We start from the raw sequence: 20,472 nt of genomic DNA on the forward strand, positions 1-20,472 counted from the left end.
AAAACCTGAGCGTGTATATGTGCTTGCATGAAACCTTCTGTGTTGCACTACAGCAAGCAATGAGTTCGAAGTGCAAATGGCGCGCACTGGCACCACCGCAGAATGCTCCACTTCCAACCGCTCAGCACAATGAACAAGTAAAAGTTTACAATAAATACACTAGAGGTCACCGCCCTTGCATCACCAGAGTATTGGTTACACAACACCCCCCCCCCCCCCACCTAGATTCAGACACCTTTCACCATATTTCACACTTTTCAATTTAATTCACCATGTTTATCAATTTTTGCTTTTTTTCTGGATGAGTGCAAAGGGAAGATCTCTCAAAAACACATGTCCTGATATATAGTTTGTGGTCATAGCATGTCGGAAAACAGCTTGATTACCTTGTACCTAGATAACAATTTCAATTTTTTGATGAGTTCTTATTTTCTGTTACATGTCTCGTTTTTATGTAAAAAAAAAATCTGATTATAAAATGTATTGGCAAGGATTACGATTTTTAATCATGTATGCCAATAACATATGTTTTTGCTTGTATTTTGGAGGTTAAAACTAACCCTGATTCTGCATTTTCCTCAATTTTGCATTTTTTAAAGTCTGTATTGCATAAAAACTTAAAGCAGGGGTTTCACTGTACATGGTGAAATCTCTGGGATATGCTTTTACATCACACACAGCTCTCGCAGAAAAATTACCATGTGTCACCTAAGAATTGTTTTGCCGGATTTTATCATTTATTATTTCATTCTGTTTGAAAATTAATTGACATTGGTTGCTATGTTGTTTCTCTCTCTTCTCTCATGATATCGTAACTGCAACTGTTCACATCACTGTTGATCAGTTGAACCACTTGGCTGGCCAATGCTACCCAAGAAGTTAAATGCACTGGTAAAGCTGTTGCCCAGTGTCATCGCTGAGTCGATGTACGCATTACGCCCAGCATAAAACTTACGCTTATTATCAAACTTGACTGTATCCAAGAGTGCTTGGCTTCAGCGTCATGTGAAATTAAACCCAACGAAGTTCCAGGAAATGCGAAAGAATACATAGCGTAATGTTTATATCACGTATCTTCTTACAATGAAAGAGATATAGTCTGGCACTTTACCACTCTGCCATACCTACGCAACACAGAATTATGAGTTTAGTCATCCACCTAATTTAAGCAACAGCGTGGTTAGATTTTAAACTGTTGCTCAACCAATTTCTTGGCATACAGTTCATATCTGGATCAATCCACGTCAGTTGGCAAAGTGCTCCTAACATGACCCTTTCTTGTCTGACAAATATTTCACATGCATACCTGGCAGAAATAAAACTAAGCTGTCCAAAATCTGAGTCCAAGATATAAATAGTTAAAGATTTTAGGAAATGTTTAGTGGATTGTTGCTTAAAGTTGTGTTGAAGCAGCAGAGAATCAAACAGGTTAACAGAGAAGGCACAGCAGAATTCCTTGGTAATATATGAGATCAAATATAACAGATGAAACAACAAGATATAAAAACTCAGCAAGGGGAGCAAGTAGAGGCGAATGTAGATGTCTACAAAAAATAAGACTGACATATTTCTTACTGGCAAAGTAGTAAGATCTAAAGGACAAATGCAAGGTTGTCGAAGTGTGCATGAGTGGGAAAAATAGATGTTGCCTACAGGAAAATGAAAAAGTCCTTTGGAGGAAAGAAAAGACACATGGCAAGCCGGTATTAACAAAGATAAAACTGAAAGGTGGAAGGAATATGTAGGAGGGCTATACTATGAAAATGAACCAATATTATAGAAAGGGAAGAAGCAGCAGATCGGAAGAAATAGGAAATATGACGCTGCAAGAAGAATTTGACAGAGTATAAAGAGACCTAAGGTTACACAAGGCACATGGGGTATATGACATTCCTTCAGAATTACTGAGATCCTTGGAAGGCGTATCATAACAAAACTATTCTACCTAATCTGCAAGTTATATGAGGCAAGAAAAATACCAAAAGACTTAAAGCAGAAAGTATAACTTTCTATTCCACAGAAGGCAGGTGCTGACAGGCATGAATAGTACCCAAGCCATCAGTTTAAGGGGTCATGGCTCAAAACACTAACATGAATTATTTGCAAAAAATGGAAAACCTGGTAGAAAGATGATCTCATGGAATGCTTGTTCATCATTGTTTAACAAAAACACGGAACAGTTACATTGTTTCAGCCACCATATTTGCCAAAAGAGCTTGGGTGGCAAGGCGCACGTGTGTGTGTGTGTGTGTGTGTGTGTGTGTGTGTGTGTGTGTGTGTGTGTGTGTGTGTAGAGGGATGGGGGCACATTCTGAAACTCTGTAATCACTAACTCTAGTGTGTACAAGACATACGATGGTGGAAGAATTCACTGCTGAACAGCAAAGGACAAAAAACTAACATTAAAAATTATTGCAGTATCACCCAAGCCTCCATTTGTGAAGTCCTCCATCTAAAACCATACCAGACTGCTGCAAAGTATTTTTGCCCACAAAATCTTAGGCAATCAAGAGCATACTTAATTAGCCTGAAACATTGCCTGTAGGTAGTTGTCAAAACAGTATTAAACAGGCTTGTTACATCCACTGACAATAGACAGTCGATAGTAGGTAAGTAAGGCTAGACAGTCGATAGTAGGTAAGTAAAGCATCTATCAAATTGGCAGGTTTCAACTTAACAGTACTTCACCACACTAGCAGTACTAGAACTTCGCATCTCCCTCCCCATAACTGACAACCTTCAATTTCCTAGCTTTAATTTTCTTCCAAACATTTTACAATGATAATGGATTTGTCAGCTTAATACAAAGATAAACTTACAGTAAAACCCCAAAATTAACAAAACTGCTTTTAAGGGAATACCATTTTTAACAAATATTTCCATTGACCACAGCAAAACTCCTGTAAGAACAGTGTTATTCATTCCAACTTTTAATGAACCCAGCTTTAAGAGAAGTATACTCTTAAGGAATAAATATGAAATATTCTGCAAACTAAAATTCAGTTTTTATGCAATTCCTAACATATCCAAGTAAGTTTACAATTTCTTTCAGTTTCACACAGGTCGTACTTTGTGTTAAGTGAAAGAAGTAAATGGTAACTCATTGCTTCGGTCAGCAAGTACCTAGTTCTTACCTTTTCAGTCAATAACTGTAGTTCCCTTCTAGTGATACTGGCAAATATATTACACAAATCAGAAACAGATTTCTGCTCTGCCTACCGTACAGTCTGGGTCATGTCATCTGATGTCAGTCACCCAGTCTAAAAAGAGTGAACCGAGAGATTAAGTTTTTTACTGTCAAATTTACCAGCTTTACTTTTGTAGATTTATAGTCTGCATTCACAGAAAGCTTACAACTTAGCAAAAGCTGATGATAATCGATGACATCTAGATAGTCTTAATGTACAATTTTCTGACATTGCAAAGAAGCATGATTTGGTACTATCTTCATTGCGCATACTCAAAAAGAAACAAGTGCCCTAAAATACCAGAGCTAGTGTTTCCTCTGGATCCAAAAGAAAGAACACTTACCATGTCAATGTTGAATGATGTGGAAAACATTCTTTTAAAATGCTTTCAATGAAAGGTGGGAGCATTCCTACAAGTGAAAACATGCTTCAACAGAAGGCTCATGTAACAGTCCTGAATAGTCCTCAAGACCAGTGTTGAATAATAAAGTGCATTGAATGGCTGACTGAGTCATTTTACAAGAACAACATAATTTCTCACTTCAGAGTGAGAGTGGGGAAAGTAAGGCTACGGGCACAGAAAGTGTAAACCCTTGTAAAAACATTACATTACCACAGCTGATAGAGGCTTCTAAGCCAAGACATATTTTCAACACAGATGAAACTGACAATTTATTTCCTGCAAAAATGTGTTCTAAGGAAGGAAGGAAGTTAGAAAAGGATGACTGCAGTGTTGTGAGAAAACAGCAACAGAAGTGAAAAGTTGCCTCCATTAGTAACAGAAAATTTTAAAACTTCCTGGTGTTTCAAACACATAAGAACACTAACCTTGTACTTACAAGTACAATGGCAATGCCTGGATGTTGTCAAAAACCGAAGATTTCTCAGGCAGTTAAGATACCAAAATGGCTACAGCAGGGAGGGAAATAGTACTTACTATCGACTTATGGCCTGTAAAGCCCTAGGAAGCACTATTTCTGAGAAATGTAAATGATGTGTTTCCTCCTCTGAACTGCAGAAGTTATCTGCAGCCTTTGAACCTGGGCATAATACACTTTGTTAAAGCCAAATACAGAGTAGCAGCTGCACGGAAGTCAATTTCATTTCTTGAGAGGAAGTAAGTGATGATACTCAATATTCTACAGGCTATGCGTATGTTTGATGTCATCTGGAACTATGTAACACAATAGTTTGTGTTAAAATTGTTTTGCGAAAGCTCATTGTGTACATCAGTTGCTGTTAAAGAAACCATTGTTCCAGAAGAAGAATGGAATAGCACCAGAGATATTCCTGAAAATATGATATTCCAGGACCTTGTCTGTTGTGCTGACAATGTCCTGACTTTCATGCCTGAGATGAATGTGAAAGGTTTGCAGAACTTGTGAAGGAACTCTGAGCTAGGAAGTGGTGGTAACAACAACACAGACCAAGAAGAAGAGGAGGCCTTCGCACCAAGTGTTGTGCAAGGAACTCATGACATCAGAAATTACTTTTCATCACGTACTACTTTTCTTCTTTAAACGAAGAATAACAATTCTAATATAAACCAACTGGAGTGACAATTTGTCACTACAATATGCAAAGCGCAAAAAAACTATTCTTGTTTTTAAAAAAAAGAATGTTTTCTGTGATCACTCCTTTCATGCACTTGGGAATAAAACCGATTTAAGGAAAAAGCATTTGGGTCCTCAGATTCAATAAAAATGGGTTTTACGATATATACCTTGAATTACTAGAAATTATAACTACACAACAGACAAAACTGCAGTTCCGCAAGATCTACTAACAAAGCATCAATCTCCTTAGGATCACAGTAAAAAATAACAAAGATATTTTTCAATAATAGTTTCTTAAAGGTACACTTACATTATCCAAAGCATTTAAATAGTTCTTAGGTCCATGACGGCTGAGTCCAAGAAGCAATTTCCCTTCGATCATCTTGTCCTTATTGCGTAGAATTTTTATCGCCTTAGCTGGATCCCTTGTCTCCCACCAAACTTTACGAGCTTCAGCTAAAAAACGTAGTGGCTCACCATCTCTTGGTTTCAGGATGAGTTCCACTGCCTGCAAATTATTGGAATTGTTTGCATTTTGCATTCAACATGCACAAGCTAAGTTACACAGGAGGTAATTCTACTAATAATACATACAAAGCTAATGTGCTACTAATTATTTTACATCTTTTTAAAATAATTTCTAATGCTACACCAACTACACCAATTTGAGTTGCTGCCATCTCCTATCTTTTACTTTGGGAGTCTACAGCTGCCATCACAATACCAAGTAGCACATTGGTCTCTTATATCTATCAAGAATTGGTCCATTAATCTCTTGTGCTCACAGGAAGAAGATTGCGTATTGTAATGGATAAAGCCAACTACCATTCCATGCCAGCTGATGGACCACCATCTTTAAACTGGTGTAAAGCAGACATCATGGACTGGCTTCAGAAGAAGGGCATCAGTTTACCCCTGCTGAAGCTAAATATGAACTTTTATCCAAGTAAGAGGTAAAGGGTATGATGGAGGTCTACGAGTTGGACCACCTAGCAAAGATAGAGATATGAAGTTGTCCAACTACTGTCATGTAACTATCAGTACAGTCCTATGGAGTTGGTATGGACTAAAAACAGAATGTAAACTGTGTACGAAGTAAAAGGTGCACAACTAATACCGCAAGAGACCTCCACCAGACAGGCACAACCTCACCCGGCACCACTGAGTATGTGCAGCACCCTCCAGATGATACTCATAAATGTTACCTCTTCCTGCTTCCGTACCACTTTCTCCAGTGCGATGTATGTGTCCACCTATAGTGTGGCCAGCCACCATTAGGAGTGCTGTCAACTGCAAGTGGCACTGCTGCTGCCATGTACTGGTTGACATGGAAATCATTCTGCTGAAATGTTCTGCTGTTACAGTACCGCCCTATCAGACTGGTGTTTAATTATCATAGCAAACAATGGCTACCTCTACGGAACTATAGCAAACAAATGCTTTTCTGCTACTGTGGATCTTTGGGCAGGATTAACAGTAACATTCAGTCACTACATTCACACTAATATTGCAAAAAGGAGTGAGTTTCACGATTGTCAATGTTTAATGTCTAATACATGAAGCTTTGGTCTGCATCACAATAGAAGAGCAGTCAAAATGCTGAAGACACATGGAGGAGAAGTGCGCAAAAGACTACACTAAGCAATATTTCAGAGATGCTATAGTAGAATAAATTTTAAACAACTGAGTGAAAACACCAACAGTGAATTTGAATCACAATAAGAGGACGAAAAAATTTAAGTACAGTAAGTATAAAATATTGAACACCATTCAGAATTTAACTGCTGATAATTAGCCAAGCTAATATTTCTACCTCATTGTACATTTTTTCCTTATAGAGGGTCCTGCGCATACGTTTCCATGTACAAAAAAGCTTTAGACGTCTGAAACTAAACAAATGAAACAAAACAGTAATTGTTTTGCATAAAATTTATTTTTAGAAACATTAGGCTACTGATTAACATTTTAGGTAAATCTGTCAAGAACTCTGACATGTTGGCAACAATGTTTCCCCTTCATAAATTAGACATTTATGTATATATTATACATTTTTGTTGTTGTTGTTGTTGTTGTTGTTGTTAGGGTCTTCAGACCAGGCTGGTTTGAAGTAGCTCTCAATGCTATTCTATCGTGTGCAAGCCTCTTTATCTCCCAATAACTATTGCAACCTACATCCTTTTCAATCTGCTTAATGTTTAATCTCTTGGTCACCCTCTACAATTTTTACCACCCACACTTCCCTCCAGTGCTACACTGGTGATTCCTTGATGCCTCAGATTGTGTCCTGTCAACCAATCCCTCCTCCTAGTCAGGTTGTGCCACAAATTTGTTTTTTTCCAATTCCATTCAGTACCTCCTCATTAGTTAACATGATCTACACATATAACCTTCAGCATTCTTCTGTAGCACCACATTTCAGGGGCTTCTACCCTCTTCTTGTCTAAACTGTTTATCATTCATGTTTCACTTCCATACATGGCTACATTGCACACAAATAAGCTCAGGTGACACTTCCTAACATTGAAGCCTATATTCAGTGTCAACAAATCTCTCTTTTTTTATATCTTTTCTACTTTGGCCATAATCAGTTATTTTGCAGCACAAATAGCTAAATTTATCTGCTATTTTCAGGGTCTCATTTCCTAATCTAATTTCCTCAGCTACATTCCGTTATCCATGTTTTGCTTTTGTTTACGTTCATCTTATAGGTTCCTTTCACGACACTGTCCATTCCATTCAACTGCTCTTCCAAGTCTTCCCCATTTCTGAAAGAATTACAATGTCACTGGCAAACCTCAGAGTTTTTACGTCTTCTCCTTGGATGTTAAATCTTACTCCAAATTTTTCTTTGGTTTCATTCGTTGCCTGCTCAGTGTACAGATGGAATAGCATCGGGGATAGGCTACAATCATGTCTCACTCCTTTCTCAACTATGTAATATTCCTGGCTTTACAGCAATCATATTCAGCTACAAGAAGCTGCTCTTAGAGCAGTTGAGAAGGCACCAGTGACAAGATGATGTAATGCGGTGTGAGGTACTGATGACAGATGGTTTGCTCTTTATGGGTATCATGAGAAAGACTGCCTAAATTGTGGTTCTTGTCTGTGATTGGCTACTGTGTTCAGAGGTTGTGCGCAAAAATGATAATGTTCTCTTCTCTTAATAATATTAGAAAATCTAAACAATGTATTTACTTGCAAAAGCAATACTTGTAAAAGCATCTCTCAGTAGCAGGCTATCATGCCACTATTTCAAAAGTGTTAATTGCCAGAATAGTCAACAGTCACTAAATGAAAAGGCAGACAAAGCACTTCAGAGATATTCGAATTGCGCCTAGCTTCGATGGTGAGCGAAGTGATTTGGCTGTAAAATCAGAGCTGTTTCGGCAATTATGGAAGACAGACATGTTGGTTACCGTGGTTGGTGCCAAGCAAGACTTTATTAGCAATCTCTGATTTGTAAATGTGAGCACTGGTTCAGCATTCTCGGAAGACACTCTCATATTGTCTGCCTAAATCGTATTGGTTAACGACTTATTTGGATGTGTAATTGAGAACAATTTTATGGTAACTACGCAAATAGGCAGTTCATTGTTTTGGTTTTTTTGATGGGTATGTGAAGAATGAAAATTGTTTGTGATCCAGAAAGTGGAATATAACTGTGCAGTTCTCATATTCTACTAACAGAAAGCAAGTGGCAGCCCATATAAACAAACTAATTGAAAATTTTAATGTTCATATCAGTTCCTCACTAAGAGTTTATTACAGCCTCAAGATAACCGATTCACGACCTACATGCTGCTTTCTGCGCAGGGGACAACAACTATTGTAGTGCTTCGAGAATTTCCGTATAAATTCTAGAACCACTCGGTCTTCTACCATCTTGAACACACAATATTTTAAATATAAGTGTGAGGCCTGCACGTCGCCTGTCTGTCTGTGCAGGTCCGAAGTGCGTAGTAAAAAGACTGTAGACATGGCAGTTGAATGGCACCATCAAGTGTTTGCCGGTCGTGCCATGAAAGATCACGGCAGACTCAAGGGACTTCTGTGTTATTCCGTGCTGTTAAAAACTTTGACTATCGTAGTGGAAAAAAGAACAGTTGAAATATTGTTAATTAATGCATGCCTTGGACTTGGAGAATATAAGATGTGTATTCAGATTCAGGATGAGAATGGACTTGGGTTCTAAGCCAACTTTCTATTATGTGTAAATGAAATTTGTTTCTAACCTTCGGATATGCGAGGAGACTTACTTGACAGTGTTTGTTTACATGGAGAATGATATTTGTAAAAGTTTGATGTTTAAATATACATCAATAAGTGAAGCAAAAGAAACTGCGTATGTAAGCTTATTTTTATAAGGAAGAGTCTTGATAAATTCCTGTTCCTAGCAAATATACTTCGGAGAAGAAGAGAAAAGGAGGTTGGAGCAGCAAGCTAACCAACAAGTCGGCTGACAATCTCAAGTAAGCCATATCGTTAAAGAAGTGGGAGTTTACACACATACTTCACCACTTTAAGTAGTCCAAAGCATTAGACTATAGAAGACTGCAGGTTGATGAACATTAATTAGAATAAATGCATTCCACTCAGAGGGGTTGACGTAAATAGGTACCTCGCGTGTACTGCAATCTTAGTACAAATGACATAATAAGTCTACAAACACTACAAACATATTTTTTCCCTTCCTTTAATCTATCTTCTAGTAGAAGTCATAGGGGTCAGTATTACCTCCCGTGTTCCTACATTTCTCTGGATCCCAAACTTATATTATCCGAGGTTGGATTCTACCAGTTTTTCATTCTTTTGTAGAGGATTTGTGTTAGTATTTTGCAGCTGCGACTTATTAAACTGATAGTTCGGTAATATTCACACCTGTCAGTATCTGCTATCTTTGGAATTGTAATTATTACATTCTTCTTGAAGTCTGAGGTTATTTTGCTTATCTCATACAACTTTCATACCAGGTGGAAGAGTTTTGTCATCACAGGTTCTTCCAACACTATGAAGTAGGTCTGGCTGAATGTTGTCTACTCGAGGACTTGTTTCTACTTAAGTCTTTCAGTACTCTGTCAAATTTTTCTCGTAGAATCATGTCTCCCATCTCATCATCTTCAATATTCTCTTCTCTTTCTACAATATTGCTTTTGAGTTCATCTCCCTTGTATAGATCTTCTATATAGTCATTTCATCTTTCAGACTTCCCTTCTCAGATTATGATTGGTTTTCCATCTGAGATCTTGATATTTCCACATCTGCTTCTCTTACTTCTACACGTATTTTTATTTTCCATGCACGTTATATCTGCCTTTCCCCTAGTGATATAAGCTTCTACATCCTTACACTTACCCTTTAGCCATTCCTGCATTTCTTCTTTCATAAACTACATTCAGTATCTCCTGTGTTATCCATGGATTTCTACTTGCACTCATCTTTTTACCCAATTGATCATCTGCTGCCTTCACTATTTTATCTCTCAAAGCTATCAAATTATCTTCTGCTGTACTCTTTTCTGCTGTTCTTGCCTATGATTGCCTAAAGCTTCCTCTGAAACTCTCAACAGTCTCTGGTATTTTCAGCTTATCCAGGTCTCATCATCTTAATTTCCTACATTTCTGCAATTTCTTCATTTTTAATCTATAGTTCAGAAACAATAAATAAAGGTTAGAGTCCACATCTGCCCTGGAAATGTCTTACATTTTAAAATATGGCTCCGAAATCTGTCTAACCATTATGTAATCAATCTGAAACTTTCCAGTGCCTCTAGGTCTCTTCTACATGTAAAACATTGTTTCACGAGTCTTAAACCAGGTGTCAGCGATAATTTAACAGTGCTCTATGCAAAATTCTACCAGGTGGCCTTCCTGTTTCATTCATTTCCCCCGATCCATATTCACCTACAATTTTCCTTCTGTTCCTTTTCCTACTATTGACTTCCAGTCACCTACCACTACATTATAGTTTCAGCTCCCTTAACTATCTGAATAGCTTCTTTAATCTCATCATGCAATTTTTTTTAAATCTATTCATCATCTGCTGAGATAGTTGGCATATAGACTTTTACTACTGTGGTGGCTGTGGGCTTTGTGTATCCGGCCACAATATTTGTGTTCACTATGCTGTTCATAGTCGCTAACACGCATTCCTATTTTCTTATTCATTATTAAACCTACACCTGCATTACCCCTATTTGATTTTGTATTCACAACCCTGTATTCACCTGACCAGAAGTCATGTTCGTCCTGCCACTGAGCTTCACTAATTCTTACATGTAACTGCAACCTATACATTCCCTTTTTAAATTTTCTAACCGACCTGCTCAATTAAGGGATTTAACATTACACACTCCGATCCATAGAACACCTGTGTTGCTTCTTCTGATGACTACATCCTTCAGAGTAGTCCCCACACGGATATCTGAATGGGGGACTATTTTATCTCCAGAATACTTTAGCCAAGAGGATGACATCATCATCTAACCGTACAGAAGAGCAGCATGCCTTCAAGAAAAATTATGGCTGTTTCCCCTCACTTTCAGCTGTCTACGGTACTAGCAAGGCCATTTTGGCTCATGTAACAAGGCTAGCACATCATTCAATCATTCAGGCTGTTGCCCCTGCAACTACTGAAAAGGCCCTCTTCAGGAACCATAAGTTTGTCTGGCCTCTGAACAGATACCCCTCCATTGTAGTTGAACCTATGATAATGGTTATCTGTATTGCTGAGGTACACGAGCTTTCGCCCCCAACAGCAAGGCCAATGATTCATGGGGAAGGGGGGAGGGGGAGGATACACATTATAATATTTTATGTACTATTTTGCTCAACAGTTGCATGTCTATTTGCCTGTATAACAGGTACATAAAAACGTGTGTATTCACATGCGAAGTTGTGTCAAAATTTCAAAGCACTCAGTGAAGATCTTTCAGATATTTAAGATTATGAACATTTATATATTTATTTGTGTGTATGATTTCTGAGACTTGTTTTAAGTCTCAAGGATCACTATCTGGAAGAACATTTGAAACTGTTAGCAGAGTGTAGACTAATACCAATGCTAATACTATCACATTCTAATCGAAACAGCAAATTGTTACAAAGTTACACACAATCCAGTCACATTAATTTGATCTTCAATGTCAACATGCAATAACCACTCTCCGACAGCAGGTATCAGCACTAGCAGTGGTGGGTATATAAAGCATCCCAGATTTACAGCATATGTAAATTTTGACAATGTTGACTGGACTACAATCTTTGAAATTATTAAAGTAGCATTATATGAGTCATATGACATGAAAGGGAAGCAGTAGTTCAGAAGTTTGAGAGACAGAATTAATCCAATTTCTGATGTTATTCATTATACAGGACACTGAGCAAACAGTAAAGGAAATCAGTGAAAAATTTGAAAAGGGAATTAAGATTCAGAAAGAAAAATAAAAACTTAAAAAAGTTTACCGATAGCATTGCAATTGTATCTGACAGCACAGGACTTTGAAGAGCAGCTGAATGGAATGGATTGTCTCTTGTAAAGAGGTAAGACGAAAATTAAAAGTAAAACAGTGGTAATGGCAGGGTAGTCAAATCTCGAAATGCTGAAGGCTGAGAGCTGTGCCCGCAACAGCATAGCTACTGGCATGTCTAACCCAGCTGGACAGTTCTCAGCAATGTGTCACTGTGTGCTTCACAATGCTCCCATCTTCCTTTATGTTCCAATCTCTTCCTTTCCATCTACTGATTTCCCTTCCATCACATACTTCACTGATGGAGGCAGGCAATGCCAACAGACAAAGGCAATTGGTTTTTATATCAACGAGGCAGGCCAGGCCCATAGCCAGGCCAAAGCCCGTGTGAGGACGGAGGAGGGTAAATGACTGGGTAAGTTTTGAGAGTTCATACTGAAGTCTAATAGGTATATCCAGTAACTCAAGTAAAGTTTTTGGCAAACATGGCAGCTGTGTTTGAAGCCAGTAAATCCTATCTATCACTGCAAAACGTGGGGGTCAACACCTGGCACCTTAAACTTGGTCCTTATGGCTAGGATATGGCAACCCCGACAGAAGAGCCCCTGGTCCTCCAGGTTGGAGGTGGTCATAGTGCTGACAACCCTACACCATAAAAATTTAATCAAGTTAAAAAATCGACAAATACACCTTGTATACCAGAGAGATTAATTGGAAGACAAACACAGCAAGAAAAACTGATGAACGATTTTGTCATAGCAAACTGGAACTTCCAAAGTCTCAACTGTAAGGGTCGTTATGGTGGTAGCATCAGAGACAACACATTACACAATAGGTGTAGCAGCACTGCAGGAAACTAGAAGGATAGGTGAAGGGAAATGAGAAGCAGATATGAACACAACAATTTTTTATGGAGAAGGATCTGAAAGACAATTTGGTGCAGGTTTTGCCATCAATAAGAGCATGGAAAACAAAGTGAAGGAGTTCAAAGCTGTGAGAAAGCTGTTTGACATACGTGACGATTGAGCAGAAAAGCTATGCCACCACATTCAACGTCCGTGTCCCTACTGAAGACAAAACAAATGATGAAAAAGAAGTTTTATTGTGGGCTAGATCATGTTTATTACGAAGACTAAAAAAGAAATACACATTTACTTCTAGGTGATTTTAACACTGAAGTAAGAAAAGAAAGCATTTACTTTCCGACCATAAGAAAATACAGCGTGCATGAAGAAATCATGTAAACTGCTTCAGGATGATTACATTTGCCACTACAAAGAACATGAACGGCATAACAACAACATTTACCCATAAGAAATTTCATTTAAGAAAATGATGCTCACTGGATGGAAAAACCATCAATCAGACAGATCATGTAATGACAGATATGCAGTATAGGCAAACAGTGAAAGATATCATGGCTCAAAGAGCAGCACATAGTATGAGACCGGCAATTCTTGGTGAAAACAAAGCTAAACCTAGAAAAGTTCATCTCTGGTAAGAAAACAAATGACTGGAAACTCAGTGTTTGACATGGCAAAACTAAAAAGTGTAGAAAAAATAAAACTTTTTGATATACCACACAATGCAGATAAGCAAAGGCATGGAGAAAGTATAGCACACAACGGTGACAGACATTGTGCATAAAGTGATGTGTAGAAAGAAAAAACAACAGGGAGAAAGATGGTTTAATGAGGAATGTGGAGATGTAGTTAAGAGAAAGGAGAAAGCACACGTGCGATGGCTACATGATAGACACAATGAAACACTGAAGTGAGCGGGGAGACATCTAACGTACTGAGAACTGAAAACAGAAAATACCTACCTACCAAATTTTCCCCAAAATTTGAAAAGACATGGCCAAAATTCGGACTGTAGGAGATTCTTCCAACACGTGTAAAACCTTAAGTAATTTTTCATTTGTTTCATTAATTCTGGAGTTCTATTAACATGCAATACTATTTGGGAACTGCAGATGTGTTGACTTTGTTTACTCTAATCCCTGCCATTACTGTTATGATTTGATGGAAGTCACCAGAGAAGAAAATGGTACAGAGAAGAAAATGGTACAGCTGGCCATATGGCTGTTGTTGTTACTCAATGTTGACCTCTTCTGCGAAGTGCTACAATGAATATTTTATGGGTCATTGGAACCTCATCCCATACAATGGAAATGCAATCCTGCATTAATTACCAGTATTATTCTGCTTTGAAACATTGCAAATGCTGCACATATTGTAAGCACAGACTGTCAAGGAATGTCTGTCTGTAGAATACGAACTTTGTTAAGGGCCTGCGATGATAAGTGCCAGCGCAGTAGTCAGCCAGCCTTATGCCTACCACTGCTATGTGGCAAAGGAATCTTTCCCACAATGGCAAGTGACTTCACTTTATCTTAGCTCAGTCAATTAGCATAAATCTTTTTAAATTTTCTACACTCTTCCTATTACTAAAAACTAAATCAAAATCCTACATTAGTTTCTGAGATTCTTGATGGATTATGAGTCCAATGTATGAATATAATAATAATTATTTTATTTTTGTGATATAATTACAAATTTTCCAATTTTTTCCATTTACTTAAACTATGAAACCTTCTTTCTTGCCAAATTTCATTTCAATTTCAAGGCGAAGTGCCCTATAGATTTTGATGAGCGAGTTTGAGAGTATCAAAAAATAGCCGTATCTTTCAACTGCATTCAATGGCATATTTTTGCACTGCCAAGGAACCATAGATCCTAGTATGCATCAAATTCCCACCTGATACTTCTACTTTTCCTTGGAAAAGGGGTCTTTAACTATAATCCAGACAGATGGACAGACAACACAGTGGTCCTACAAGGGTTCCTTTTTTACCATTGAGGTAAGGAACCCCAAAAACTACAACCAAGGATTTCTAATTCAACAGTTCATCAGAGAAAACGAAATTTTTTTCCCCGCTTATTTAATACATTCCATATTACTACCTATCACAACAACATCTGATTTCAATATTAATTCTATTGTCAATGTAAAAATGCATTAATATATTGGTATTAAAACATTTTTCTCACCTTCTGCCAGTTACCCAATAGCAGAGCTTTCCCAATTTCATGTGTTGGAACAGCCAAAGAGCTCCCGAATCTCTGAAGTCCATAATAATTCAAGAAACCTTTTGTCTTTAGTGATGTTAAGCCATCTTCAATCTGTTTGTCTGATCCTGTCACATTTCTGGAAAATACGAGAATAATGAATGAAAAATCAACAATGGAAAATTTAGGATGGACTAATAACAATATTATGAAAAGGATAGTTGCTACTCACTGTATAGTGGATATGCAGTCACAGATAGGCACAACAAAAAGACTCAAACAAATCTTTCAGCCAAATAAGCCTTCTTCAGAAAACACATACACACACGCATGCGCGTGCGACCACAGCCATGGCAGCAAGATACTGTGGTCACGTGTTTGTGAGAGATGCGCGCGCATGTGTGTGTGCATGTGTGGGAATTAGAGGACAAGGTAGGGGGGAAGGAGGGGGGGGGGGGTTAGGATATGGATGGAATGTGAAATTTCAATGAGAAATTGTTGTCTTTTTATATAAGTATTTCAGCTCTTTTTTGCTTCATGTATCTCAGTTTTTATCAAACCAAATAATTCTCAACTATAATGACCTCCATTATATCATAGTGCATCTATTGTGTACATCAGTGTACATCAATGTGTGCATGTTGTTTTGAAAAATGACTTAACCAAAGAAAAAATACCAATGCAGAGAAAACACATTTTTGGACAGCCTAATAAAACTATGTTCTTATTCTAGATGCTTTCTGACAATATTTTACAGATGTTATGTATCTGCAAGCATAGGATTCTCGCCCTGCAAGGTTTACAGTAGCTTAATTTGGAACTGTAAGCAGAGACAGACCAAAGGTAACACATTTGTACACCAATGTCGTGTTTCATGACTTTTAATACCAAATACAGTACTTCAGCTTCGGAACGATGGAATCCAAAGTGATGTTAAAAACAGTTTTCATTGATAACTAGTGCTGCAGATGGCCAAATAATAAATCAATGTGTTTCAGCAGTGCAGAAAAGCAAGTCTGCACATGTTAGTGGATCATTTTTGATCATGCTAGTGAATCATTTTTGATCATGCTAGTGAATCATTTCTGATCATGCTAGTGAATAATTTCTGATCATGCTATTGAATAATTTCTGATCAGAGATCCACAAAACTACCAACCAATATCATTGACATCGATTTGTTGTAGAATCTTAGAACATATTCTGAACTTAAACATAATAAGGTATCTTGAACAGAGTTAATTCCACAAAGCCAACCAGCATGGATTTCAAAAACATCAAGACATACTGAAAGCTTTGGATCAAGGCAACTAGGTAGATGCAGTGTTTCTTGATCTCTGAAAAGCATTTGACTCATTAACACATCTACACTTACTGTCAGAAGTATGATCATATGAGGTATCAAGCAAAATCTGTAAATGGATTGAGGACTTTTGGTAGGGAGGACACAGCATGTTACCTTGGATGGAAAGTCATTGCCAGATGTATAAGTAACTTTGGGTGTGCTCCAGGGCAGTATGTTGAGACCCTTGTTGCTCCTGTTCTATATTAATGATGTTACAAGCAATATTGATAGTAAATACAGGATTTTTGCAGATGATGCAATTATCTATAATGAAGTACTATCTGAGAGAAGCTGCATAAATATTCGGTCAGATCTTGATAATATTTCAATGTGGTGCAGGTATTGGCAACTTGCTCTTAGTTCAGGAATCTAAAACTTTGCCCATCACAAAACGAAGAAAGTATGTACTATCCTATGACTATAATATCAATGAGTCATGTTGGAATCAGCCAATTCATACAAGTACCTGGGTGTAACACTTTGTAGGGATATAAAATGGAATGATCACATAGGTTCAGTCCTGGGTAAAACAGGTGGCAGACTTTGGTTTATTGGTAGAATACAGGGGAAGTGCAATCAGCCTACAAAAGATATTGCTAACAAATGCCTCATACGAGCAGTTTTAGAATACTGCTCAAGTGTGTGGGACTCATACCAGACAGGACTTACATAGGAACATATGCAGAGAATGGCAGCATGAATAGTTTAATCTGAGGGAAAGTGTCAGAGATACTGAAGGAACTGAACTGGCAGACTGTAAGACAGACATAAACTAGCCTGAGATATTCTATTAATAAAGTTTCAAGAACCAGCTTAAAATGATTACTCTAGGTATATACTACAGCCCCCTACGTATCGCTCACAATGGGATTGAGAGGATAAGATTAAAATAATTACCACACACGAAGAGTTATTCCAACAATCATCCTTCCTGCACTCCATATGTGAATGGAACAGGAATAAACCCTTATAACTGGTACAATGGGACACACCTCTGCCATGCACTTCATGGTGGTTTGCGGAGTATAGTTGTAGAAGTAGATGATTGCTTGAACAAAGCTGTTTAATTTCTTTCACTTATTCCGGCCAGTTGATGGGTAATTTTCTCTTTAAAACTTGCAACAACCATTTGTTATTTATTTACTTATTAGTTAATTAGCTTGGCCAGATCAGGGCTCATTGGCCCCCTCTTGCATTTGACCATCTGCCTTTAATGAAGCAGATACTCTAAATGATGTTAATGAGCCATGAGATGCTGTGAATGAATGCCACAATGTTCCATCGACGACTATTTGAAACAAGGAAAATTATTGTTGGTTATGATTTGAATCTTGTCCAGTATCTGTCACTTAAGCTCACCTTGGACACAAATGTTGGACAATAGTCATGACTTAAAGCTTTAATTGTGTAAATCTTTTTATTGTGCCTATCGCAACTCAGCATCTCCGCTATATGGTGAGTAGCAACTTTCCTTCTCTGGTATTGTTACAATCCATCCTGGATTTTTCAAAGTTTGAAAAGCATTTATTAGCAATTCACTTCCATGAAAGGGACATTAAATGCCCTGAGCGACAGTGAGCCTAAATATTATCTACAAACACAGTGCTCTATTAACTTGTGCAAAAAATAGGGGCCCTTTTATCCAACCCATCAGTGATGACGTTAATCACTATTTAATCACTTTGAATTGAACATTTCGCAGCAAAAATGTATCCTGACTGAGAAATGTAAGCATACTTGTTCTAGTGGATTATCATACACAGAATCATTAATATGTGACAATGATTGGGTTCGGACTGGATGGTGCACTGTGCACTCAAGCATTACGGCAATCAGATCCTCATTTAGTTTAAGTTTTGCACACTGCTAAGGTTTTCGAGATTTCTCAAGAAGCTCAGATACAAGACTGAGATGTCAGAACAGTCTTCTCAATTGGCAAATACGGCATGACCTGTCCATCTGATGGTCAACCCGTAAAAATGTCACACAGTCCACGCAACAGTACATGGGCACCTACCTGACCAGACAGGAATCAAACTTAGCACCATAAAAGTTCTTCCACCTGACCAAGACAAATTTTATATGTACTGCACCATTATCTTGACTGTTTCTATATACGTGCTAGAAGTTGTTGCATGCATTATAGTCGTGTATGTCAACAGTGTTTCCACCAAGGTCACAGATTTTTGTCAGAGCCACCGATGTCATCAGCAGTGAGTGCACTGATGCAAACAAACAATATCACAGAGTCAACGTAACACCACACTGTCTTACACTGTCAGAAAAAATTCAAAGTATTATCATTTTATTCCTTTCTGATAGGGGGGCCTCAGTCTAGATTATCATAAGCCAGCATATCTCTGCCTGGGATCTCCATTTTTTAAATCAGTAGCATCAAAGCTGTGCACTTACACTCAGCATGAAATTTCAATACAAAAGGGAAACACCGACTGTTGGGGACTGCACTGGACGAGTTTTGTAAACCTGACAGCTTACAGGTGGAAGATAAGGTAATATGCAAGAGAGATATTACTGCTAAAACATGATGCGTGAGTTAATAAGAGCGAAAAGCTAATGCATCTTACGTGATAGAGGTTGGGGGAGGGGTGGGGGAGGTGAAAAATAGACAGGTCAGAAAATGAAAGATGTAGAAAACTAAGAGGGAGTGAAGAAGGTAATAGCTACTACAAAAAAAAATTAACGTAAATTAAGGCCAGGTGGTTGATGAGAACTAAGGACACAAAGCAGAATGTTTCTCAGAACTCTCCCTTAGGAAGCTTTTTGCAACACATTTTGGGATTTTTATGTGCGGCAATGCTAATTGAGATAGTGACATGCTTTTGTCAGTCCATCACAGCTCATGTAACTTTATCTCACCAGCCAATGACAGCAGATATTCAGAGCATAGGACATGTGATGCAGTCAGCCGATATCACCATCACTGTTACGTAGCATGAACATACAAATATGAACAGTTAATGGTTTAAAGTAATATATTTACAGTACAACTACAAGAAAAGCTAATCATTCACATCTGGTTGCTCGCTGATTATGCTATGATGTACAGGAAGGTGTCAAAGTTAAGTGACTAAGTTGAAACAAGATGACCTAGACAAAATTTCTAGTTGGTGTGGTGAATGACAGCTGGCTCTTAACAAAAAAAGTTAATACGGTTGAGTAGGAAAAATAAACCCGTAACGTTTGGATACAACATTAGTACTGTCCTGCTTGTCACAGCCATGTCATTTAAATATCTGGGCATATACACTCCTGGAAATGGAAAAAAGAACACATTGACACCGGTGTGTCAGACGCACCATACTTGCTCCGGACACTGCGAGAGGGCTGTACAAGCAATGATCACACGCACGGCACAGCGGACACACCAGGAACCGCGGTGTTGGCCGTCGAATGGCGCTAGCTGCGCAGCATTTGTGCACCGCCGCCGTCAGTGTCAGCCAGTTTGCCGTGGCATACGGAGCTCCATCACAGTCTTTAACACTGGTAGCATGCCGCGACAGCGTGGACGTGAACCGTATGTGCAGTTGACGGACTTTGAGCGAGGGCGTATAGTGGGCATGCGGGAGGCCGGGTAGACGTACCACCGAATTGCTCAACACGTGGGGCGTGAGGTCTCCACAGTACATCGATGTTGTCGCCAGTGGTCGGCGGAAGGTGCACGTGCCCGTCGACCTGGGACCGGACCGCAGCGACGCACGGATGCACGCCAAGACCGTACGATCCTACGCAGTGCCGTAGGGGACCGCACCGCCACTTCCCAGCAAATTAGGGACACTGTTGCTCCTGGGGTATCGGCGAGGACCATTCGCAACCGTCTCCATGAAGC

The 20,472-nt window shown here is 38.5% G+C and overlaps 1 protein-coding gene across 1 annotated transcript in view; it reads right to left on the reverse strand.

Moving 5' to 3' along the window:
* Positions 1–20,472, reverse strand: part of LOC126419289 (muscle-specific protein 300 kDa) — a 146,271-nt gene that overhangs the window by 84,084 nt on the left and 41,715 nt on the right. Inside the window, exons 7-8 of the mRNA XM_050086453.1 lie at positions 15,263–15,419; positions 5,055–5,252 (exon numbers count right to left, since the gene is read on the reverse strand). Of these exons, the coding sequence (XP_049942410.1) occupies positions 5,055–5,252; positions 15,263–15,419 (355 nt within the window). The remainder of the gene's footprint in view (positions 1–5,054; positions 5,253–15,262; positions 15,420–20,472) is intronic.

Source organism: Schistocerca serialis, chromosome 9, assembly GCF_023864345.2.
Source record: "Schistocerca serialis cubense isolate TAMUIC-IGC-003099 chromosome 9, iqSchSeri2.2, whole genome shotgun sequence".
Lineage (NCBI taxonomy): Eukaryota > Metazoa > Arthropoda > Insecta > Orthoptera > Acrididae > Schistocerca > Schistocerca serialis.